We start from the raw sequence: 25,323 nt of genomic DNA on the forward strand, positions 1-25,323 counted from the left end.
GGTACTGTAGAAGAGAAAAAGATAAGTTCAAGATGGATACCAGAGTAGTAAACAGCAATGCTGAGTTGTGTGAGTTGGTAGTACTCAAGTGTGGAAAGAGGAGGAATCATGGCTAGAAACGATGTAGTAATTTAAGTCAACAAAATGAAAGGAAGGAGAGGCGGTCTAAAGTACTAAGTAAAGAGAAAGAGTTAACATAATTATTCAAACAATCAAAGGGAGCTTGTGGATGGAAGATGGCCATGAATGCAATGAGCAAAGTGTAAAAGAACGAGATAAGTGAAGTTCAAATGAGGAGAAAGACATGAGATGTGGGGTTTGTAGAGGAAATATGGGAGGAGGGATGCAGGAGGGCTGTGCCACCACTGCTATCAGTGACAATATCAAAACGTGACTGATGGAATCATTGATCATTCTCACCTACCTCCGTTGGCAAAGTGGAGCTAGAAAGAGTTATGGGGTATCAGCGTTATAGCGAGGATTCCATTATTCCTTAATTCAGGGACACTGGAGGTTAAGCCTGGAAAAACAATGTAGGGTGGCAGTTGATTTGTTGCAAATTAGAGACATATTCAAGAGAACAATTGGGCAAGCAGTTACAGCTTTCAAACAACAGTGGCATAATACTGCAAGTAAGCTCAATTACAACTCCTATTAATAAGGCTTGCAATATCTATTTACTCAAAAATGGAACACTAAAACTAAGCAGAAACTATACTAACAGTAAAACATCTTTACTATTATTTCTCACAGTCATGGGGATATTATTGATTCCAATTTGCAACCCCAGATCTCCATCTACAAGCTTTCAAGGTGGACAAAGAAGATCCTGTCTTTCATCCTGAGACCAATGGTAAGGTGAGGCCTAGGTCTGAATAAAGTTATGACTTCATTCAGTTAAAAGTAATATTGATTACAAACATATCACATTTAAGTGGACCTCTTAGTGATATGTTATTTAAGCAAGATGGTAATAAAAATCAACTATCTCCATGCCAGCAGAACAAGAAGGCACAAGATTCATATTTTTAATGGTGCATGTTGGTGAGCTGTGGACAAGTGGTCTACTCCAATGTAGATGTCATTGTTGCTATCCTCCTTCATACCTTTCCATGGTTAGTTATTTACTGTGTTCTTTTTTTGCATGATCCAATGGTGCGAACCCAGGGCACAAAGGAAACATCATCCACAAGCATTAAAATCAGTTTGATCAAGTTGTTTCCCACCAAAAAATCACTTGATACAAAAAGTCTAATCGGGCATTCCCATTGCTGCCTGTTGTGTCTTACTTCTATGCAAGAACAAAAAGTCCTTTAGGGTGATGCAGCAAAAATGTAAACATATTGTTCCATTCAATTGATCTAGGAACTTAGGGCCTGATTTAGATCTTGGTGGACGGGTTACTCTGTCACAATGGTGACAGATAGCCTATTCACTGAAATATAAATCCCGTAGGATACAATGGGATTTATATTTCGGCGGACGGTATCTCCGTCACCTTTGTTTCAAAGTAACCCATCTGTAGCCAAGAATTGCATGTTTAGCTTTAATGACTGGAGGTTGCATATCAGGTTCCATAAAATGCATCCTTAGAATTTTCCATCTTGGGAAACCTCAACCACAAATAAAACATGAAGCTCACCACCAGGCAGACTTTTTAAATATACTGTAGACTGACTAACCTGTAAACTGTCTTCAACACAGTGGGCCAGAGACAGTCTGTACTGAGTTTTCTCCTAAATCCTCAATTTCTAGACTGTGGGTAGCACACACACTAACTTCAGCCTACTTGTAAACATAACACAAACTCTCCATCTTAAAAAGAGCACCCAGACTTAACCATTTTCAAGTCCATCGTCAGTTGTTAGCAATGATGTCTTGAAAAATACACTTAATTCATTTCAGTTGGTCTCTCCTCACAAAGTTGAGAGCCACCCCTGAATATCTGTGCAGAAAGTTTGTATAATACAGCATTTGTTTTTTATTTTAATGTAAATTATTATAAGAATGATAATCTTTTTTTTGTAATACATTTGATTGTGTTTACAAAAGCTCACAGTCACCAAGATTGCAAAATAACTATACAGTAAAGAATGTACGTCACAGTAACTAATTTCTCTCATGCCCTTCAGAACTTGCTGAAGTTCTCGATCCAGTTTGTTGTTCCCCTCTCCACTATGTTATCGGTTGTCTCCCCTTTCCTCTCACGACACAAATCATTTCTCTATAGCCCTCTGTACCTTTGCCATCGCTGCCAAATTATTTCCCACCTCTTGGGGCAAACGCTCCCCTCGAAGATCTGTCTTTCCACCAACATACACCAATCCATTTATTTTTTCAAGGAGTTCAAGTCTGGAAGCATATCGGATCCCCATTTCTGGGCCACATTTATCCTTGCTACTATCATTCCCAGAGCGTGGAGGTGGGCTGTTTACAAGCCTCTTGCACCATCCCTACTTCACTTTTCCCACACCAGCGGTGCAAGTGGCTTATAAATAAGCCAGTGATTTTTTGTGTTCAGTGGATGTGTTTCATCTTCCCATACATTAAGCACCGCTATTCTAGGAGAGGGTTCAACCTGAGATTAAGTGAAACACGTCAGGAACTCCCATACTGCCTCCCAGTAGCAGACCAGTACTGGCAATTCCCATAATGCGTGGAGAAAAGTTCACGGTTGGTTGCAACCTTTGACACAGAGATCCAATACTTTTTCCCACCCTAATCAACCTACATTTTGTGTAGTAGGATCTAAGTAGAATCTGCAACTCGACCAGGTGGAAGCATACAGGTATCACTATCTCTCGGGGCCACAGAGTATTTATTACAACTCCGCCTCATCCGTGTCTCATAGGTCCCTTTCCCAGTCCCTCTGTAGCTTATCCGTTACATTCAACTTTCTATAAGTCAGTGAGATGGCCTTCTTCGAAATGGGTTCCAACAGCAGGTGGTTTTCCAGCATGGACACCTCTGTGATCTCCACTTGCTCCTCTATGTGGTTCGACTTAGCATGGTGTATCTGGAGGTAAGTAAAGATCTCCATCTCGGCCATCTGATACTTTTTCCAAAGGATTGCCCCTCCCATGGGATGAATCTTGCCACAAGTATCCCAGTTTGCTAATTCCGAACCTGTTCAATCTAGCAAACTTCTGCATTTTTCCCACTTTGGCCAGCGCTGCACTGTCCCATAGTGGGGCTTGAGTAGTAAAGTCCTTTTCCCTTCCCGGGTATCAAGTAGCCTCCTTCCAGGTTCTATTCACTGAGTCGGAATGTGCAGTTAGGACCGGCCTCATCTTGGGTCCATATAGGGCTGCTGGGTAGCCCTTCTCTCCCATAGCCACTCTATCTGCTCTCAAGGATGGCTCATTTTGTTGTGCCAAGGCCCAGTCATCGGTGACAACTAATTGTGATGCCCAGTAATATTTCTGGCTGTCTATTTGCGCAATGCCACCATCTTATATCCCCTTCATGAGTTCAGAGTCCATCCAGCAGCTTCTGCTGCCAGCTTTTTGGAGAATTGTGGTGAGATCCTGTAAGGGGGGTTTTGGAACATCTTAAGGAGTTGAGAAAAAAAAAATCCAATATGGTCGCACACTGCTCCTCCTACCAGCGGGTTGGCCCCTGGGCATCATGGTAAATGCAGTTCGTTCCAGCGTGTGCGCTTCTGAAAAGATGTCGAGTATATCCACCGTTGTGCTGGCCATCCCTGGACACGTGTTTCGAGGTTGTTACCTCTCATCAGCAGGGAATAGGCGTGTGTATGGGCCTGCTGTGTAGGCTGCCAAAAATGTTCTCAGGTCTTGATACCTCTCGCGGCGCGCAGGTGCGTAACCATGAGCTCGTCAGCTCGACCGGCTCACGGGAGCCTTAATAAACAAAAATCCAATATGGTCGCACACTGCTCCTCCTACCAGCGGGTTGGCCTCTGGGCATCATGGTAAATGCAGTTCGTTCCAGCGTGTGCGCTTCTGAAAAGATGTCGAGTATATCCACTGTTGTGCTGGCCATCCCTGGACACTTGTTTCGAGTTCCTTACCTTTCATCAGCAGGGAATAGGCAAGTGTATGGGGCTGCTGCGTAGGCTGCCAAAAATGTTCTCAGGTCTTGATACCTCTCGCGGTGCGCAGGTGCGTAACCATGAGCTCGTCAGCTCGACCGCCTCACGGGAGCCCTAATAAACAAAAATTCAATATGGTCGCACACTGCTCCTCCTACCAGCGGGTTGGCCCCTGGGAATCATTGTAAATGCAGTTCGTTCCAGCGTCTGCGCTTCTGAAAAGATGTCGAGTATATCCACCGTTGTACTGGCCATCCCTGGACATGTGTTTCGAGGTCGTTACCTCTCATCAGCAGAGTACAGGCGTGTGTATGGGGCTGCTGCGTAGGCTGCCAAAAATTTTCTCAGGTCTTGATACCTCTCGCGGCGCGCAGGTGCGTAACCATGAGCTCGTCTGCTCGACCGGCTCACGGGAGCACTAATAAACAAAAATCCAATGGTCGCACACTGCTCCTCCTACCAGCGGGTTGGCCCCTGGGCATCATGGTAAATGCAGTTCGTTCCAGCATGTGCGCTTCTGAAAAGATGTTGAGTATATCCACCATTGTGCTGGCCATCCCTGGACACATGTTTCGAGGTCGTTACCTCTCATCAGCAGGGAATAGGCGTGTGTATGGGGCTGCTGCGTAGGCTGCCAAAAATGTTCTCAGGTCTTGATACCTCTCGCGGCGCGCAGGTGCGTAACCATGAGCTCGTCAGCTCGACCGGCTCACGGCAGCCTTAAGGAGTTGGGCACTGTGATAATTTTAAACATTGGGGCCTGGCCTGGAATACACAGGGGCAGACCCCTCCAGTGTCTAATCTTGTTCTTGAAGCTGTCCAAAATGGTGTACAGACTTTTGGATAGGAAGGCATCCTCATTATTTGTTACTAGACTTCTAAATATGTAAATCCTTCTAGAACTGCTGGTATAGTTTCTCTGTATCGACCTTCCAGGGCCAAAGTTTGCTAAACAGTTATTGGTTAGGAAGACACACTACATCCTGAGAAACGTAGGGCAGGAATGGAAGTTAAAACTTCTTGTTGTACAAACAAGGAAAGTGTCAGTTAATGGTCATTCCAAGCTGCAGTAGCCTACATGTAAAAGCCTGGGTGTCCTGGACAGTAACAAGAACAAGCATTTTCAATGCGATCAGTCTCGCCTTTGGGACCTTTTATGAGTTTATCTATGCAACACATTATTGTGGGTACAGCAACATTTACTGTTGAAAATTCCACTTTCTCTGACGTAGTGTATACTTTGAGGTGCAGCCAAATCACAGCCTTAATTAATAGAGTAGATGCCAACAATGTGTAAGTAAAAACAATGACAAACGGGTCCTAATGTTCAACTCAGTTCCACACAGTTCTTGAAGTGGAAAGAAAGAAGTCGGAGGTCTTTAAAAAGGGCAAGGCTAAAGAAACGCACCTAAAAATGCTATGTGGCATATGTAATTAAGTTCATTTCTTAAAACACATAAATTAAAATCCTGTGAGTTGTAATGTTGGGCCTTAGGCCCACATAATAATGAGTAACAGACACCGGAGGTATGCTACAGTAACTGGCCACGAGAACGTGCACTCGGGCTCTTTTATTGACGGGGCCACGTCAGTGTGGGTGTGCAGTGTGTCCAGCCCTCGAGGGAGTGGCTGGGATGACAGCTTTCTGTGGGACACTAGAACATGTCTCGCAGGACATTACATTCCTCCCCAACTTTATTGAGGAACAAACAAAGTGTTAGTCCAACCTGTGGGGATAAACAATTAACTAAATACTGCAGGGTCCATCAGTCTCTCGAGTCAGGTGGCAGGACGACATCAGACATGGGCTGGTGACCTTGCTTGCAGCAGAACATTCTCGGCGGGCACCCGTAGTTTAACCTGAAGGGTTCAGGCCACGACCGCTGGCTTGGAGACTTCTGCTGCATACCATCAGTCCCAAGTGAGAATTCACAGAGGTGTTGCTGGACCGACTGTCCCTGTTGAACTGCTTGGCTGTGGCCGATAACCTGTTGGTGGGGCAATATCTCTTTTCGCTCCACTTCCTGGGGAAGCTTGTCGTCGGGGTTGCTGCAGGACTGTAGGAGGGCTGCGCTGGGGGCCGCTTGTGTGCTGTCTGGGGGCTGCTGCTGGACCGCCGAGGAGCTGTTACTTAGTCGCACTCCTAACCCTCATGGGTGGAAGAGTCTTGGCCAAGACTTGCACTCACTGCCGCAGTTCGGGTGTAGGCCAGGTTTACAGGTAGCTTCTAATCTCTTTAGTCGGCTAGTGTGATAACGGTGTAGGACTCCAGTCCACTTGTGCTCTGGTAGTGGTGTTTGACGCAGGTGCTGACGGCTGCCTTGATTGCGGTTGCCAGCCATGTGGTGAGTTGGAATGACAGGTGGTGTTGACTTTTGGGAGAGTTTGGATTTCTGGAGGGGCTTAGCAGCCAGGTGTTTCTGTCTTGTTAAGGTTGATCTTCGGTGGTAGAGTGTACGGATCCTCTCTTGCCTGTTTGGGGCCACTGCCGACTCCATCTTGAGGCTGTGTGAGGGCAGACACTCAGAGCTGATCTTCACTCGTGGCATCTGCAGACAGGAGCAGGGATGCCGATTGACTTACACTGCCGACGCTCAGGGATGGACTTCGCCTCCGGAAGCATTGGGATGAGACGCGGTCTGCGCTTGCTGCGGCTTACGTTCAGTTCATCCGTGAGGCTGTACCCTGGGACGCGGTCCGCCGTGGTGGCTGTCTGGTCTGTCAGGGTGTGCTCGTGGCTTGCTGTGAGTCCTTAGTCTTCTCTCTTTGTTGGTCTGTTCAGCACACCTGTGTTCATCCGGTTTTCGGGGTAACAGGACTGTCACTCTCTTCTTTTCTTTGAAGGCATTGTGCTTGGACCTCGAGGTGGCACTGTCATTGCGTGGCATCTGCCTTCGCTGCGGGGTGCTCCTTGCTTGCTGGGCGACATGACGTCCGGTCACGTGTTGGTGGTTGTTGGAGCGCATGTAGATGTGGCAGCCTGCCACGTGGGGTGTGTGACTCCTCTCTTGCCTGTTTTGGGTCGCGACTGACTCTGTCTTGAGGCAGTGTGTGGGAGGACACTGCGTGTGGTTTTCGGCCCACTGCGGGGCTTTGCTGTGGTGGTAGAGACTTGGGTGCTCTCTTACCTGCGTTCAGCAGTGCTTCCTAGTGGAGACGTCTCTATCTCTCGGGTGTCTGCCCGTGCTGCCACTGTTCACTGGCGCAGCCTTGTGAGCGCCTCTGTCTTTGAGTGCTCTTTGCGTGCTTTGTCATCTTCTTGGACGCACTCTTCTGGCACTTGGGGTGCCTGTGGTGTGGTTGGCGGTGGTGCCTGTTCAGCAGCAGGGGCGGGTGATGCAACCTCTTCACTGGCGGTGGCTTTGGGCAGCCAAGTGTGTGGTGCGTGCTCTGCACCAGTCTTTCTTGCGCTATTGATGGGGGCAGCTTCCCTTGAGACATCGCTGTCTTAGCTGGTCGTCCATTCTTGTTGGTGGTGGCTATTCGTGCATAGCTCTGAGCTTCTTGTGGCTCCTTGCAGGGTTTGGCAGTCTCTCCCTGTACTTGCAGAAGTGGCAGGCAGCACTCTCTCTTCTCTGATGCTGGTTTGCGCTGGTGCAGCTAGAGGGCACCTTGGGACTCTTGGGTGTGGGAGCTACCTGGAGACATCGCTGTATTCAACGGCATCATGGCTGTTCTCACTTGCAGGGTGCAGAGGGCCACTCTATGAGCATTCTTCTCTGAGGGTGTGTCTTACTGTGCCTGGTGCAGTTTGTATTGGCCACTGGGCGGGAGCAAGCCGTCTTCCGGGTGATGTCGTTGTGCTTGTTTGGATCTGTTGACTGCTGCTGCCGGTTGGTTAGCCGGATGCTCCGCTCCAGTACTGCTGAACTGTAGGGTGCAGTGCAGCTAAGCTTGTCGCAGGTCTACAGCCATCGGTCATGGTGGGCAGTTAGTGTGCTGTACCGCTCTTTGGATGCGCTCATTTGGGTCCTCCTGCTCAGATCCCGTCACAAACTCCTGTTGCTGATCCTGCTGCTTCTGGCAGGGTAGTGGGGTGTCAGAGCCTCTCCTCTAGTCTATAATTTCAAAAGGGGGTGGTGAAGGACAGAGTATCTGAGTTAATCAGAACACTCCTACCCAGTCAACAGATCAGGGCTTGATCCATCACCGTTTTTTAGCTCACTGCACCATCCCAGTTCAGGACCTGGCTATATGAAAATTAGTCTGTCCCTGGCCCAGTGCATCATGGGAACAGGGCAGACCAAACTACCAAGCCAATTCTTCACTGGAAAGGAAACAAGCCGTCTTCGGCCTGGCTTGCTTGAATCCTGATGGTGCAGTGAGCAAGGGACTCATGTCTGAGCATACCCTTCCACACTCATGGTGGCCAAAATAATTTCAAAAGGGGGTGGTGATGGACAGAGTATCTGAGTTAATCAGAACACTCCTACCCAGTCAACAGATCAGGGCTTGATCCATCACCGTTTTTTAGCTCACTGCACCATCCCAGTTCAGGACCTGGCTATATGCAAATTAGTCTGTCCCTGGCCCAGTGCATCATGGGAACAGGGCAGACCAAACTACCAAGCCAATTCTTCACTGGAAAGGAAACAAGCTTCCAGGGACCGGTTTCTGGCATTACAGCCGTCTTCGGCCCGGCTTGCTTGAATCCTGATGGTGCAGTGAGCAAGGGACTCATGTCTGAGCATACCCTTCCACTCTCATGGTGGCCAAAATAATTTCAAAAGGGGGTGGTGATGGACAGAGTATCTGAGTTAATCAGAACACTCCTACCCAGTCAACAGATCAGGGCTTGATCCATCACCGTTTTTTTGCTCACTGCACCATCCCAGTTCAGGACCTGGCTATATGCAAATTAGTCTGTCCCTGGCCCAGTGCATCATGGGAACAGGGCAGACCAAACTACCAAGCCAATTCTTCACTGGAAAGGAAACAAGCTTCCAGGGACCGGTTTCTGGCATTACAGCCGTCTTCTGCCCGGCTTGCTTGAATCCTGATGGTGCAGTGAGCAAGGGACTCATGTCTGAGCATACCCTTCCACACTAATGGTGGCCAAAATAGGATTACTCAGATGTGAGTCCCTTGCTCATTGCACCATCAGGATTCAAGCAAGCCGGGCCGACGACGGCTGAAATGCCAGAACCCGGTCCCCGGAAGCTTGTTTCCTTCCCAGTATAAGAATTGGCTTGGTAGTTTGGTTTGCCTTGTTCCCATCATGCACTGGGACAGGAACAGACTAATTTGCATGTAGCCAGGTTCTGAGCTGGGAGGGTGCAGTGAGCTAAAAAACGGTGATGGATCAAGCCCTGATCTTTGGACTGGGTAAGAGTGGTCTGCTTAATTCAGACACTCTGTTCATCACCACCCCCTTTTCTGAATCATTTTGTCCACCATAAGCGTGGAAGGGTATACTCAGATGTGAGTCCCTTGCTCATTGCACCATCAGGATTCAAGCAAGCCGGGCCGACGACGGCTGAAATGCCAGAAACCGGTCCCCGGAAGTTTGTTTCCTTCCCAGTATAAGAATTGGCTTGGTAGTTTGGTTTGCCCTGTTCCCATCATGCACTGGGACAGGAACAGACTAATTTGCATGTAGCCAGGTTCTGATCTGGGATGGTGCAGTGAGCTAAAAAACGGTGATGGATCAAGCCCTGATCTTTGGACTGGGTAAGAGTGGTCTGCTTAATTCAGACACTCTGTTCATCACCACCCCCTTTTCTGAATCATTTTGTCCACCATAAGCGTGGAAGGGATTACTCAGATCCCTTGCTCATTGCACCATCAGGATTCAAGCAAGCCGGGCCGACGACGGCTGAAATGCCAGAAACCGGTCCCCGGAAGCTTGTTTCCTTCCCAGTATAAGAATTGGCTTGGTAGTTTGGTTTGCCCTGTTCCCATCATGCACTGGGACAGGAACAGACTAATTTGCATGTAGCCAGGTTCTGAGCTGGGATGGTTCAGTGAGCTAAAAAACGGTGATGGATCAAGCACTGATCTTTGGACTGGGTAAGAGTGGTCTGCTTAATTCAGACACTCTGTTCATCACCACCCCCTTTTCTGAATCATTTTGTCCACCATAAGCGTGGAAGGGTATACTCAGATGTGAGTCCCTTGCTCATTGCACCATCAGGATTCAAGCAAGCCGGGCCGACGACGGCTGAAATGCCAGAAACCGGTCCCCGGAAAATTGTTTCCTTCCCAGTATAAGAATTGGCTTGGTAGTTTGGTTTGCCCTGTTCCCATCATGCACTGGGACAGGAACAGACTAATTTGCATGTAGCCAGGTTCTGAGCTGGGATGGTGCAGTGAGCTAAAAAACGGTGATGGATCAAGCCCTGATCTTTGGACTGGGTAAGAGTGGTCTGCTTAATTCAGACACTCTGTTCATCACCACCCCCTTTTCTGAATCATTTTGTCCACCATAAGCGTGGAAGGGATTACTCAGATCCCTTGCTCATTGCACCATCAGGATTCAAGCAAGCCGGGCCGACGACGGCTGAAATGCCAGAAACCGGTCCCCGGAAGCTTGTTTCCTTCCCAGTATAAGAATTGGCTTGGTAGTTTGGTTTGCCCTGTTCCCATCATGCACTGGGACAGGAACAGACTAATTTGCATGTAGCCAGGTTCTGAGCTGGGATGGTGCAGTGAGCTAAAAAACGGTGATGGATCAAGCACTGATCTTTGGACTGGGTAAGAGTGGTCTGCTTAATTCAGACACTCTGTTCATCACCACCCCCTTTTCTGAATCATTTTGTCCACCATAAGCGTGGAAGGGTATACTCAGATGTGAGTCCCTTGCTCATTGCACCATCAGGATTCAAGCAAGCCGGGCTGACGACGGCTGAAATGCCAGAAACCGGTCCCCGGAAGCTTGTTTCCTTCCCAGTATAAGAATTGGTTTGGTAGTTTGGTTTGCCCTGTTCCCATCATGCACTGGGACAGGAACAGACTAATTTGCATGTAGCCAGGTTCTGAGCTGGGATGGTGCAGTGAGCTAAAAAACGGTGATGGATCAAGCCCTGATCTTTGGACTGGGTAAGAGTGGTCTGCTTAATTCAGACACTCTGTTCATCACCACCCCCTTTTCTGAATCATTTTGTCCACCATAAGCGTGGAAGGGTATACTCAGATGTGAGTCCCTTGCTCATTGCACCATCAGGATTCAAGCAAGCCGGGCCGACGACGGCTGAAATGCCAGAAACCGGTCCCCGGAAGCTTGTTTCCTTCCCAGTATAAGAATTGGCTTGGTAGTTTGGTTTGCCCTGTTCCCATCATGCACTGGGACAGGAACAGACTAATTTGCATGTAGCCAGGTTCTGAGCTGGGATGGTGCAGTGAGCTAAAAAACGGTGATGGATCAAGCCCTGATCTTTGGACTGGGTAAGAGTGGTCTGCTTAATTCAGACACTCTGTTCATCACCACCCCCTTTTCTGAATCATTTTGTCCACCATAAGCGTGGAAGGGTATACTCAGATGTGAGCCCTTGCTCATTGCACCATCAGTATTCAAGCAAGCCGGGCCGACGACGGCTAAAATGCCAGAAACCGGTCCCCGGAAGCTTGTTTCCTTCCCAGTATAAGAATTGGCTTGGTAGTTTGGTTTGCCCTGTTCCCATCATGCACTGGGACAGGAACAGACTAATTTGCATGTAGCCAGGTTCTGAGCTGGGATGGTGCAGTGAGCTAAAAAACGGTGATGGATCAAGCCCTGATCTTTGGACTGGGTAAGAGTGGTCTGCTTAATTCAGACACTCTGTTCATCACCACCCCCTTTTCTGAATCTCCTCTAGTCTATAGCGCTGCTGGGCTGACGGTCGTGGAGTACAGCTGACTAACAGCTCTGGCAAGGCAGTGCATCTGTCCCTCAGCACGTGGTGTCTGGGTAGACACCAGGTGGCGCTGCAGTCGTTGCGGTGGCTTGCCCAGGTTGCCACAGGTTGTGGGAGCTGGGGGAGCCGGTGCAGTGACTGTCCGTGGCCACAGTGCGGGAGCTGAGAACACTGAGTGACCGCTGAGCCTGCTCCAGGCGAGGTCGCCCCCACACCGCTGCTCCTGCCCGTTGTCTGCCAGCATCCTGCCTTGCTGACTGCTGCGCACTCCCTGCTGCTGCCTTCATTTTGCCCTGCAGTCCGCCGTCTGTTTGACCTGTGTCTCCCCTGTTGCCTTTCGCCTGCGCTTGTCTCCCCCTCTGCACTCCGCCGTTGTATTGTGCCTCTGTTCCACTGTTGCCTTTCGCCCTGTGTTTTTTAAACTTGTGTTCCCCTCTCCCCTCTCCCCTCTTACCTTCTGTACCCCTCCTGTGTGCCTCCTGCCCAGCCGCCGGACGACCCAGCCACTGCTGAGCCGCCCTCGGTCCTCCCTTCCCGCCACTGCCCTCCGACGTCTCCGCCCCCCTCCTGCCCATTGGCCCCCCCTCCCGCCACCCAGCTGACCCGCCCTCCCGGCTCCTCACTTATGACGCCCCCAGAGCGACCGAGCAGCGGACGTGCGCAGCAGGAGCACCGAATGAGCGCCGAAGGTGCACCAAAGGTAAGCCCGTCTGCGCCCGTCCGCGCCTGGACCGCGCCCAGTGCCAGGACCCCTGGCCCGCGCCCAGTGCCAGGACCCCTGGCCTCCACCGACGGAAGCCGACCCGATGGACCTACGACGCCACCAAACTCATCGCTCTCAACACCGGCCGATCCCCGGGATGCTACCGAGCCACTCCGAGACGCACCCACGGACCCTTCAGCTGCCACTCCTGCAAGTTCGCCTGCATCCGGACCTGCACAGTACCTGCACCCACCAAGCCGAGAACCAGCAGCAACCACCTGAAGTGCATCCTGCTCAACACCCGCTCCGTCCACAGACACGCCGTCGAGCTCTGGAACCTCCTCGACACAACATCACCAGACGTCGCCTTCCTCACGGAAACATGGATGAACGCCTCCTCAGCGCCCGACATCGCTATCGCCATCCCAGACGGCTACAAGATCGTCCGGAGGGACCGCGGAAACCAGACCGGAGGAGGCATCGCCATCATCCACAGGGACACCATCCGCATCACCACCAACACCGACGACACCCTCACAACCGCCGAACACCTGCACTTTCAGATCCACACCGACCCCAAGACCACCCTCAGAGGCACCCTCATCTACAGACCCCCGGGACCACGCACACAATTCAGCGAAGACATCGCCGACTTCATCAGCCCGCACGCCCTGCCATCCACTGACTACATCCTCCTCGGGGACCTCAACTTCCACCTGGAGAACAACAATGACCGCAACACCACAATCCTGTTGGACAACCTCGCCAACCTCGGTCTCAAGCAGCTGGTGACCACCCCCACCCACTACGCCGGACACACACTCGACGCCGTCTTCTCTTCCAGCAAGGACATCGTCTTCAGCCACGCCACTGGACTCCACTGGACGGACCACAGCTGCGTCCACTTCGGCTTCAGAAGAACCACGATCCAGCACCACCAGCAACAGGTTGCACGCAGAAGCTGGAACAAGATCACTGCCGACCAGCTCACCACATCCCTGAGCCAGGACCCACCCACCAGCTCAGTGAACCCCAGCCAGGCCGCCAACAACCTCACGAAGTGGATCAGCAACTGCACAAACGACCTCGCCCCACTGAGGACCCCACACAGCAGACCCAGCAGCAAGAGAGCACCCTGGTTCACCGACGAACTCAAGAGCTCCAAGAAGAACTGCCGAGCACTCGAGAAAGCATGGCGCAGAGACCCGACACCAGACAATATGACCGCCCTCAAACTCGCCACCCGAAAACACCACCAACTGATCCACGCCACCAAGAGAACTGCTTTCACGGTACGACTGGACAACAACGCACACAACAGCAAGGAACTCTTCACTATCGTCAAAGAGCTCTCCAACCCCAGCGCCGGAAACAACAACATCACCCCATCACAAGACCTCTGCAACTCCCTCGCCTCCTACTTCCACAACAAGATCGCAGACATACACAACAGCTTCAGCACACAACTGACGCACCCCACGACCGCACCGACGCCCCCCACCACCACCATCCGCGCCTGGACCCCGATTACCACCGAAGACACCATCCGGACGATGAACTCCATCCACTCCGGATCCCCAACCGACCCCTGTCCTCACCACGTCTTCAACAAAGCCAACGCGATCATCGCACCCCATCTGCGAGACATCATCAACACCTCCTTTGACACAGCCACCTTCCCGGAGAGCTGGAAGCACGCCGAACTCAGCGCTCTACTGAAGAAACCATCAGCGGTCCCCACCGAACTCAAAAACTACCGCCCCATCTCGCTCCTCCCGTTTCCGGCCAAAGTCATCGAGAAGACCGTCAACAAGCAGCTGGCCGCCTTCCTCGAGACGAACGGATCCCTCGACCTCTCGCAGTCTGGCTTCCGGGCCAACCACAGCACCGAGACCGCCCTCATCGCAGCCACTGACGACATCCGAGCCCTGCTCTACAACGGAGAAACAGCGGCCCTCATCCTCCTGGACCTCTCCGCGGCGTTCGACACAGTCTGCCACCGCACCATAGTGCAGCGCCTCAGCAACGTCGGAATCCAGGAGAAGGCACTAGAATGGATCATCTCCTTCCTCGCCGGAAGAACATAGAGAGTCCGCCTACCACCATTCAGATCAGAAGCCACCGAAGTCATCTGCGGCGTTCCACAGGGCTCCTCGCTCAGCCTCACCCTCTTCAACATCTACATGAGCCCCCTCGCAGCCATCGCACGCCAACACAACCTCAACATCATCTCCTACGCCGACGACACCCAGCTGATCCTCTCCCTCACCAACGACCCCGCCACCGCCAGAACCAACCTACACGAAGGGATGAAGGACGTAGCCGAGTGGATGATGAACAGCCGCCTGAAACTGAACTCAGATAAGACGGAAGTCCTCATCCTGGGATCCTCGCCCTCCGCCTGGGACGACTCCTGGTGGCCCCCCGCCCTGGGCAGCGCACCCAAACCAACGGACCACGCACGCAACCTGGGCTTCATCTTGGACTCCTCCCTCTCCATGGCCAGACAAGTCAACGCCGTCTCCTCGTCATGCTTCAACATCCTGCGCATGCTACGTAAGATCTTCCGCTGGATCCCCACCGAGACCAGGAAGACGGTCACCCAGGCCCTCGTCACCAGCCGACTGGACTACAGCAACGCCCTCTACGCTGGAACCACCGCCAAGCTCCAGAAGAGACTCCAGCGGATCCAGAACGCCTCAGCAAGACTCATCCTCGACGTCCCCCGACACGGACACCTGGAAGACCTGCACTGGCTCCCGGTCAACAAGAGAATCACCTTCCGCCTCCTCACCCACGCACACAAAGCCCTACACAACCAAGGCCCAAGATACCTCAACAGCCGCCTCAACTTCTACACTCCCACTCGTCAGCTCCGATCAACCAGCAACACCCTCGCCGCCGTCCCTCGCATCCGAAGAGCCACCACAGGAGGAAGGTCCTTCTCCTACCTGGCCGCCAAGACTTGGAACACCCTCCCAACCCACCTCCGCCTGACCAAAGACCACCTCGCCTTCAGGAAGCAGCTCAAGACCTGGCTGTGGACACCCCCCCCCCCAAGCGCCTTGAGACCCGCCGGGTGAGTAGTGCGCTATATAAATGTGCTGATTGATTGATTGATTGAGTTGTGCACTTGGTGCTAAGGTGGAGTGAACTGCACTCTCCCGTTATGTGGAGTCTGAGGCATTCCTTATGGCTTAGCCTTGTTCCGCCTTGTCCCTAGTCCGGGGGATTACTGGTCGCAGCAGATCTGTGGGTGCATGAGCTTGGATCTCCCTGGCATGGTGAGGTTGTCGTGCTACTGGTTTCGCACTGCAGGCTGTTTCTTCCTCCTGTGCCTGGTTTGTGTTGCAGCAGTATCACTCTTGGTCGCTAGGTGGCAGTGCAGTACTTCAGCCTCAGAGCCCGGCAGTTCCTTCTGGACACCACAGGCTTCTCCTCTTCCCTGGCTGCGGTGACGGCCTCTGGCAGTGTTCAACCACTCAGCTGGCGCAGAAAGGGAGTTAAAACCCACCGGATGTCCCCATCCTCCTACCACCGGCTTGTGAGTGTGCCAGTTCTGTTTGATGTCAGGTGCAGTGGGGAGCTGTGGCCGCCAGATGGGGCTGCAGCCACTTGTCCTGCAGCACAAAGGAAAACCCTCAATGAGGTCTGGAGGTTGGACGGGGGAGAGAAGCTCACCGGCAGGTAGGGTGTGCCACCGTCTACTTTGTTGGGTGTTCAGGATTGTCTCTGTCCTCACTCTCGCGGGCCGCGGCAGGAGGTGTCAGCCTGGCGGGTGCTTCTTAGAGGCTGCTGGGTTGCTCACTCCTTCCTATCGGCTTTTGGCACGTGGGGCTGACTAGTGTTAGCATCCGGTGCTGGAGTCAGGCGCTTACTGGCAATTAGAGTCTATGGCTGCGCGCCAACCTCTGGACCGTACTGGTCACCTGCAAACGGTAGAGGGGCACAGTGGGGGTGTCGCACATGGGCTGGGCGACTTACAGCTTGCAGGTGGTGATGGAGGTTCTTTGAGTATGGACAGTGTGGCCTGTACTTCTCCACGTCCTGGCTCATTCATGCGCAGGCTTCATTCCAAGGGAAAGCAGCCTTGGTTACCTCTCTCGCTGGATGGGCACGCACTAGGCTGGTGGGTGACAGACTTCTTGCGCTCACTGTATGTGCTGGGTGCTGCTTCACGCCAGTGTGGTCGGCAGCTTTTGGGCAGTCTTTGGTGCCTCGTAGGCAGAGGAAAGAAAAACCAAAGGTGGTGATGGATGGAGCGTTGACAATACAAACACTCACCCCCAGTCAACTGATCTGGGTTTAATCCATCACCGTTCTTTAGCTCACTCCGCCACCCCAGTTCAGACATGGCCATATGCAAATCAGTCTGACCCTGTGCCTCATGGGAACAGTCCAGCCCGAACTGCCAAGCTATGTCTTCCCTGGACCGAAATCAAGCTTCCGAGGACCGGTTTCTGGCATTACAGCCGTCTTCAGCCGGGCTTGCTTGACTCCAGTGGCAAAGTGAGCAAGGGACTCACGTCTGAGCATACCCTGCCAACTTAGGGTGAACAAAGAAAAACCAAAGGTGGTGATGGACAGAGTGTTGACAATACAAACACTCACCCCCAGTCAACTGATCTGGGTTTAATCCATCACCGTTCTTTAGCTCACTCCGCCACCCCAGTTCAGACATGGCCATATGCAAATAAAGAGGAGGCACAGGACACTCACCACCCTCCTTTCAGTGCCGCTTGGACTCCAGTCATCACACTTTCTGTTACGGTGAGCGGAGGCATTCTTCCATTGTGGCAGCGACCGCCAGGACTATGAGTCGTGATGATGGCAGCATGAAAAAGTTCCCATGGAGCTCTCCGGAGCCTCGGTCTTCTGTAGCGCCTCACCGTGACATGATGTGGGCAGTTCTCGCCTCATGGCACTGCGGCCGCTCACTGTTGTCAAGGGTTGTGTGCAGTGGCCGGGGGCGTGCACAGCAGTGTGGCAGCTCTGTGCCCTTCCCTCACTCGCAGGCTACTGTGTGCCGGCCGACAGTTGCAGGGTCACGCTATGCGGTCAGATGGGTGGCGGTGCTTCAGGGTATATCACTCTTCCTACTGTGATGCAGACATAGCTGTCGTGCACGGGGGCCGGTACCCCCTCGTCACCATTGTAACGGTGGGCCTAAGGCCCACATAATAATGAGTAACGGACACAGACACCAGAGGTACGCTACAGTATCTGGCCACGAGCACGTGGAGTACAGCTGACTAACAGCTCTGGCAAGGCAGTGCATCTGTCCCTCAGCACGTGGTGTCTGGGTAGACACCAGGTGGCGCTGCAGTCGTTGCGGTGGCTTGCCCAGGTTGCCACAGGTTGTGGGAGCTGGGGGAGCCGGTGCAGTGACTGTCCGTGGCCACAGTGCGGGAGCTGAGAACACTGAGTGACCGCTGAGCCTGCTCCAGGCGAGGTCGCCCCCACACCGCTGCTCCTGCCCGTTGTCTGCCAGCATCCTGCCTTGCTGACTGCTGCGCACTCCCTGCTGCTGCCTTCATTTTGCCCTGCAGTCCGCCGTCTGTTTGACCTGTGTCTCCCCTGTTGCCTTTCGCCTGCGCTTGTCTCCCCCTCTGCACTCCGCCGTTGTATTGTGCCTCTGTTCCACTGTTGCCTTTCGCCCTGTGTTTTTTAAACTTGTGTTCCCCTCTCCCCTCTCCCCTCTTACCTTCTGTACCCCTCCTGTGTGCCTCCTGCCCAGCCGCCGGACGACCCAGCCACTGCTGAGCCGCCCTCGGTCCTCCCTTCCCGCCACTGCCCTCCGACGTCTCCGCCCCCCTCCTGCCCATTGGCCCCCCCTCCCGCCACCCAGCTGACCCGCCCTCCCGGCTCCTCACTTATGACGCCCCCAGAGCGACCGAGCAGCGGACGTGCGCAGCAGGAGCACCGAATGAGCGCCGAAGGTGCACCAAAGGTAAGCCCGTCTGCGCCCGTCCGCGCCTGGACCGTGCCCAGTGCCAGGACCCCTGGCCCGCGCCCAGTGCCAGGACCCCTGGCCTCCACCGACGGAAGCCGACCCGATGGACCTACGACGCCACCAAACTCATCGCTCTCAACACCGGCCGATCCCCGGGATGCTACCGAGCCACTCCGAGACGCACCCACGGACCCTTCAGCTGCCACTCCTGCAAGTTCGCCTGCATCCGGACCTGCACAGTACCTGCACCCACCAAGCCGAGAACCAGCAGCAACCACCTGAAGTGCATCCTGCTCAACACCCGCTCCGTCCACAGACACGCCGTCGAGCTCTGGAACCTCCTCGACACAACATCACCAGACGTCGCCTTCCTCACGGAAACATGGATGAACGCCTCCTCAGCGCCCGACATCGCCATCGCCATCCCAGACGGCTACAAGATCGTCCGGAGGGACCGCGGAAACCAGACCGGAGGAGGCATCGCCATCATCCACAGGGACACCATCCGCATCACCACCAACACTGACGACACCCTCACAACCGCCGAACACCTGCACTTTCAGATCCACACCGACCCCAAGACCACCCTCAGAGGCACCCTCATCTACAGACCCCCGGGACCACGCACACAATTCAGCGAAGACATCGCCGACTTCATCAGCCCGCACGCCCTGCCATCCACTGACTACATCCTCCTCGGGGACCTCAACTTCCACCTGGAGAACAACAATGACCGCAACACCACAATCCTGTTGGACAACCTCGCCAACCTCGGTCTCAAGCAGCTGGTGACCACCCCCACCCACTACGCCGGACACACACTCGACGCCGTCTTCTCTTCCAGCAAGGACATCGTCTTCAGCCACGCCACTGGACTCCACTGGACGGACCACAGCTGCGTCCACTTCGGCTTCAGAAGAACCACGATCCAGCACCACCAGCAACAGGTTGCACGCAGAAGCTGGAACAAGATCACTGCCGACCAGCTCACCAAATCCCTGAGCCAGGACCCACCCACCAGCTCAGTGAACCCCAGCCAGGCCGCCAACAACCTCACGAAGTGGATCAGCAACTGCACAAACGACCTCGCCCCACTGAGGACCCCACACAGCAGACCCAGCAGCAAGAGAGCACCCTGGTTCACCGACGAACTCAAGAGCTCCAAGAAGAACTGCCGAGCACTCGAGAAAGCATGGCGCAGAGACCCGACACCAGACAATATGACCGCCCTCAAACTCGCCACCCGAAAACACCACCAACTGATCCACGCCACCAAGAGAACTGCTTTCACGGTACGACTGGACAACAACGCACACAACAGCAAGGAACTCTTCACTATCGTCAAAGAGCTCTCCAACCCCAGCGCCGGAAACAACAACATCACCCCATCACAAGACCTCTGCAACTCCCTCGCCTCCTACTTCCACAACAAGATCGCAGACATACACAACAGCTTCAGCACACAACTGACGCACCCCACGACCGCACCGACGCCCCCCACCACCACCATCCGCGCCTGGACCCCGATTACCACCGAAGACACCATCCGGACGATGAACTCCATCCACTCCGGATCCCCAACCGACCCCTGTCCTCACCACGTCTTCAACAAAGCCAACGCGATCATCGCACCCCATCTGCGAGACATCATCAACACCTCCTTTGACACAGCCACCTTCCCGGAGAGCTGGAAGCACGCCGAACTCAGCGCTCTACTGAAGAAACCATCAGCGGTCCCCACCGAACTCAAAAACTACCGCCCCATCTCGCTCCTCCCGTTTCCGGCCAAAGTCATCGAGAAGACCGTCAACAAGCAGCTGGCCGCCTTCCTCGAGACGAACGGATCCCTCGACCTCTCGCAGTCTGGCTTCCGGGCCAACCACAGCACCGAGACCGCCCTCATCGCAGCCACTGACGACATCCGAGCCCTACTCGACAACGGAGAAACAGCGGCCCTCATCCTCCTGGACCTCTCCGCGGCGTTCGACACAGTCTGCCACCGCACCATAGTGCAGCGCCTCAGCAACGTCGGAATCCAGGAGAAGGCACTAGAATGGATCATCTCCTTCCTCGCCGGAAGAACATAGAGAGTCCGCCTACCACCATTCAGATCAGAAGCCACCGAAGTCATCTGCGGCGTTCCACAGGGCTCCTCGCTCAGCCTCACCCTCTTCAACATCTACATGAGCCCCCTCGCAGCCATCGCACGCCAACACAACCTCAACATCATCTCCTACGCCGACGACACCCAGCTGATCCTCTCCCTCACCAACGACCCCGCCACCGCCAGAACCAACCTACACGAAGGGATGAAGGACGTAGCCGAGTGGATGATGAACAGCCGCCTGAAACTGAACTCAGATAAGACGGAAGTCCTCATCCTGGGATCCTCGCCCTCCGCCTGGGACGACTCCTGGTGGCCCCCCGCCCTGGGCAGCGCACCCAAACCAACGGACCACGCACGCAACCTGGGCTTCATCTTGGACTCCTCCCTCTCCATGGCCAGACAAGTCAACGCCGTCTCCTCGTCATGCTTCAACATCCTGCGCATGCTACGTAAGATCTTCCGCTGGATCCCCACCGAGACCAGGAAGACGGTCACCCAGGCCCTCGTCACCAGCCGACTGGACTACAGCAACGCCCTCTACGCTGGAACCACCGCCAAGCTCCAGAAGAGACTCCAGCGGATCCAGAACGCCTCAGCAAGACTCATCCTCGACGTCCCCCGACACGGACACCTGGAAGACCTGCACTGGCTCCCGGTCAACAAGAGAATCACCTTCCGCCTCCTCACCCACGCACACAAAGCCCTACACAACCAAGGCCCAAGATACCTCAACAGCCGCCTCAACTTCTACACTCCCACTCGTCAGCTCCGATCAACCAGCAACACCCTCGCCGCCGTCCCTCGCATCCGAAGAGCCACCACAGGAGGAAGGTCCTTCTCCTACCTGGCCGCCAAGACTTGGAACACCCTCCCGACCCACCTCCGCCTGACCAAAGACCACCTCGCCTTCAGGAAGCAGCTCAAGACCTGGCTGTGGACACCCCCCCCCCCCCAAGCGCCTTGAGACCCTCCGGGTGAGTAGTGCGCTATATAAATGTGCTGATTGATTGATTGATTGAGTTGTGCACTTGGTGCTAAGGTGGAGTGAACTGCACTCTCCCGTTATGTGGAGTCTGAGGCATTCCTTATGGCTTAGCCTTGTTCCGCCTTGTCCCTAGTCCGGGGGATTACTGGTCGCAGCAGATCTGTGGGTGCATGAGCTTGGATCTCCCTGGCATGGTGAGGTTGTCGTGCTACTGGTTTCGCACTGCAGGCTGTTTCTTCCTCCTGTGCCTGGTTTGTGTTGCAGCAGTATCACTCTTGGTCGCTAGGTGGCAGTGCAGTACTTCAGCCTCAGAGCCCGGCAGTTCCTTCTGGACACCACAGGCTTCTCCTCTTCCCTGGCTGCGGTGACGGCCTCTGGCAGTGTTCAACCACTCAGCTGGCGCAGAAAGGGAGTTAAAACCCACCGGATGTCCCCATCCTCCTACCACCGGCTTGTGAGTGTGCCAGTTCTGTTTGATGTCAGGTGCAGTGGGGAGCTGTGGCCGCCAGATGGGGCTGCAGCCACTTGTCCTGCAGCACAAAGGAAAACCCTCAATGAGGTCTGGAGGTTGGACGGGGGAGAGAAGCTCACCGGCAGGTAGGGTGTGCCACCGTCTACTTTGTTGGGTGTTCAGGATTGTCTCTGTCCTCACTCTCGCGGGCCGCGGCAGGAGGTGTCAGCCTGGCGGGTGCTTCTTAGAGGCTGCTGGGTTGCTCACTCCTTCCTATCGGCTTTTGGCACGTGGGGCTGACTAGTGTTAGCATCCGGTGCTGGAGTCAGGCGCTTACTGGCAATTAGAGTCTATGGCTGCGCGCCAACCTCTGGACCGTACTGGTCACCTGCAAACGGTAGAGGGGCACAGTGGGGGTGTCGCACATGGGCTGGGCGACTTACAGCTTGCAGGTGGTGATGGAGGTTCTTTGAGTATGGACAGTGTGGCCTGTACTTCTCCACGTCCTGGCTCATTCATGCGCAGGCTTCATTCCAAGGGAAAGCAGCCTTGGTTACCTCTCTCGCTGGATGGGCACGCACTAGGCTGGTGGGTGACAGACTTCTTGCGCTCACTGTATGTGCTGGGTGCTGCTTCACGCCAGTGTGGTCGGCAGCTTTTGGGCAGTCTTTGGTGCCTCGTAGGCAGAGGAAAGAAAAACCAAAGGTGGTGATGGATGGAGCGTTGACAATACAAACACTCACCCCCAGTCAACTGATCTGGGTTTAATCCATCACCGTTCTTTAGCTCACTCCGCCACCCCAGTTCAGACATGGCCATATGCAAATCAGTCTGACCCTGTGCCTCATGGGAACAGTCCAGCCCGAACTGCCAAGCCATGTCTTCCCTGGACCGAAATCAAGCTTCCGAGGACCGGTTTCTGGCATTACAGCCGTCTTCAGCCGGGCTTGCTTGACTCCAGTGGCAAAGTGAGCAAGGGACTCACGTCTGAGCATACCCTGCCAACTTAGGGTGAACAAAGAAAAACCAAAGGTGGTGATGGACAGAGTGTTGACAATACAAACACTCACCCCCAGTCAACTGATCTGGGTTTAATCCATCACCGTTCTTTAGCTCACTCCGCCACCCCAGTTCAGACATGGCCATATGCAAATAAAGAGGAGGCACAGGACACTCACCACCCTCCTTTCAGTGCCGCTTGGACTCCAGTCATCACACTTTCTGTTACGGTGAGCGGAGGCATTCTTCCATTGTGGCAGCGACCGCCAGGACTATGAGTCGTGATGATGGCAGCATGAAAAAGTTCCCATGGAGCTCTCCGGAGCCTCGGTCTTCTGTAGCGCCTCACCGTGACATGATGTGGGCAGTTCTCGCCTCATGGCACTGCGGCCGCTCACTGTTGTCAAGGGTTGTGTGCAGTGGCCGGGGGCGTGCACAGCAGTGTGGCAGCTCTGTGCCCTTCCCTCACTCGCAGGCTACTGTGTGCCGGCCGACAGTTGCAGGGTCACGCTATGCGGTCAGATGGGTGGCGGTGCTTCAGGGTATATCACTCTTCCTACTGTGATGCAGACATAGCTGTCGTGCACGGGGGCCGGTACCCCCTCGTCACCATTGTAACGGTGGGCCTAAGGCCCACATAATAATGAGTAACGGACACAGACACCAGAGGTACGCTACAGTATCTGGCCACGAGCACGTGCACTCGGGCCCTTTTATTGACGGGGTCACGTCACTCGTGGCACCCATGATGGATGGGTGTGGGGGTGCAGTGTGTCCAGCCCTCGAGAGAGTGGCTGGGATGACAGCTTCCTGCGGGACACTAGAACGTGTCTCGCACTACATTACATGAGTCACACAACGTTCCACCTGAACATTATTTGGGTGCCTCCAAACATGTCATACAACTACAAACATATGCCTACAATAAAATACTGTTATTAGTTTTCCAATGCTTGTTAGCCCAATCAAATAATTGAATGTTTAAAGTACTATGAAAATATAAAACAGAGCTAAACATTACTAAGGTCTGTGGAAAGGGTAGTGGTTTTGAATGTGTTGCTCTCTCAAACAGCTTTCCTCTGCAGTCTCTCCCTGTTTAGACACTCAACCCCTTTGTCTGCCCACATACTTCAAACATCCTCCATTTACATAACTCAAATGCCATCATATTCCTCATCAGCTAATATTTTCTTACTCTCCTTCATGATCAGTTTCATGTCCTCTACTTTACTTCACCCCTCAACACGCACACACACAACCCACCCACTCATCTGTCAGCACTATGCTTTCTTTTAGAACGATGCTGTAGATTCTCAGACAGCTGTGGACCTCCTTCACGCATTTTCCCACAATGACTATTATCATTTATAGGACCAGCACTTTGTCACTTTTTGATTACTGCCAGGCCTTAGACCCGCCATGCCCTAGTCCAACTAAAGCCCTGCTTTGTCAACTTTCAATCTCATACCATAAAATACCATCACGAGTAATGCTGAGGGAATGTTTTTTCCTTTTACATCAGGGGCTTTCTTTGATTGTAACTCTCTGGCACCGGGAGACACTAGGACTTAAGTTATTAAGTATTTTCAAACCAATAAATAGTGCAACTTCATGGTGTGAAACTTTTTAGGTTCGGGGCAAGAATGGTAGATAATGTTTTCCACAGGCACTCTTGTTGCAACTCAATTCATCCAGTAAACATTGCTCTTAATTATTTTCTCTGCTTATTTAAGTTCTCGCAAATCTGTCAGGTGACTCATGCTACATAGCTGGCTGCATTGATGTTTATGTCAAACCCTTGTGGAATATTTATATGGGAATCTGTGCCGTAGCAGGAGACCTTAACAGGTTCCTTAGCAACCACTCAATCACTGTAAAAAACACTTGTAACAGCATCAATTTAAAAAAAAAGTCTTCGCCCATGAGTGGCTACAAACAGCATCTCAGGGGGTATCTGGATGTGAACTTCTACCAGCAGGTTAATAGGTACCAAGAAAAGTTGCCCATGTCTGTCATTACTAGATCATTAATTATTTGAAGTCAGCAGAAAAAAATGCCTAAGACCTCTCTGTTCAGCCCTCATATACAAAGAGCTTGGAAGAGTGCTTTTGTTTTCTGTTGCAGACCCCAACTATAAAATAAATAAATAAACCAGATGGGAGAAGAGCACTTTTATTTTCTGTTGCTGATGCCAAATATAAGTGAACCAGACGAGAGAAGAGCGCTTATCTTTTCTGGA

At 53.1% G+C, this 25,323-nt stretch overlaps 1 protein-coding gene across 1 annotated transcript in view; it reads left to right on the forward strand.

Annotated features, from left to right (window-relative positions):
- The window catches only part of LOC144800408 (vitamin D3 hydroxylase-associated protein-like), a 387,916-nt gene that overhangs the window by 280,978 nt on the left and 81,615 nt on the right, over positions 1–25,323 (forward strand). Inside the window, exon 11 of the mRNA XM_078671679.1 lies at positions 754–853. Coding sequence (XP_078527805.1) covers positions 754–853 — 100 coding nt within the window. The remainder of the gene's footprint in view (positions 1–753; positions 854–25,323) is intronic.

The sequence above is a fragment of the Lissotriton helveticus genome, chromosome 1_2 (assembly GCF_964261635.1).
Source record: "Lissotriton helveticus chromosome 1_2, aLisHel1.1, whole genome shotgun sequence".
NCBI lineage: Eukaryota > Metazoa > Chordata > Amphibia > Caudata > Salamandridae > Lissotriton > Lissotriton helveticus.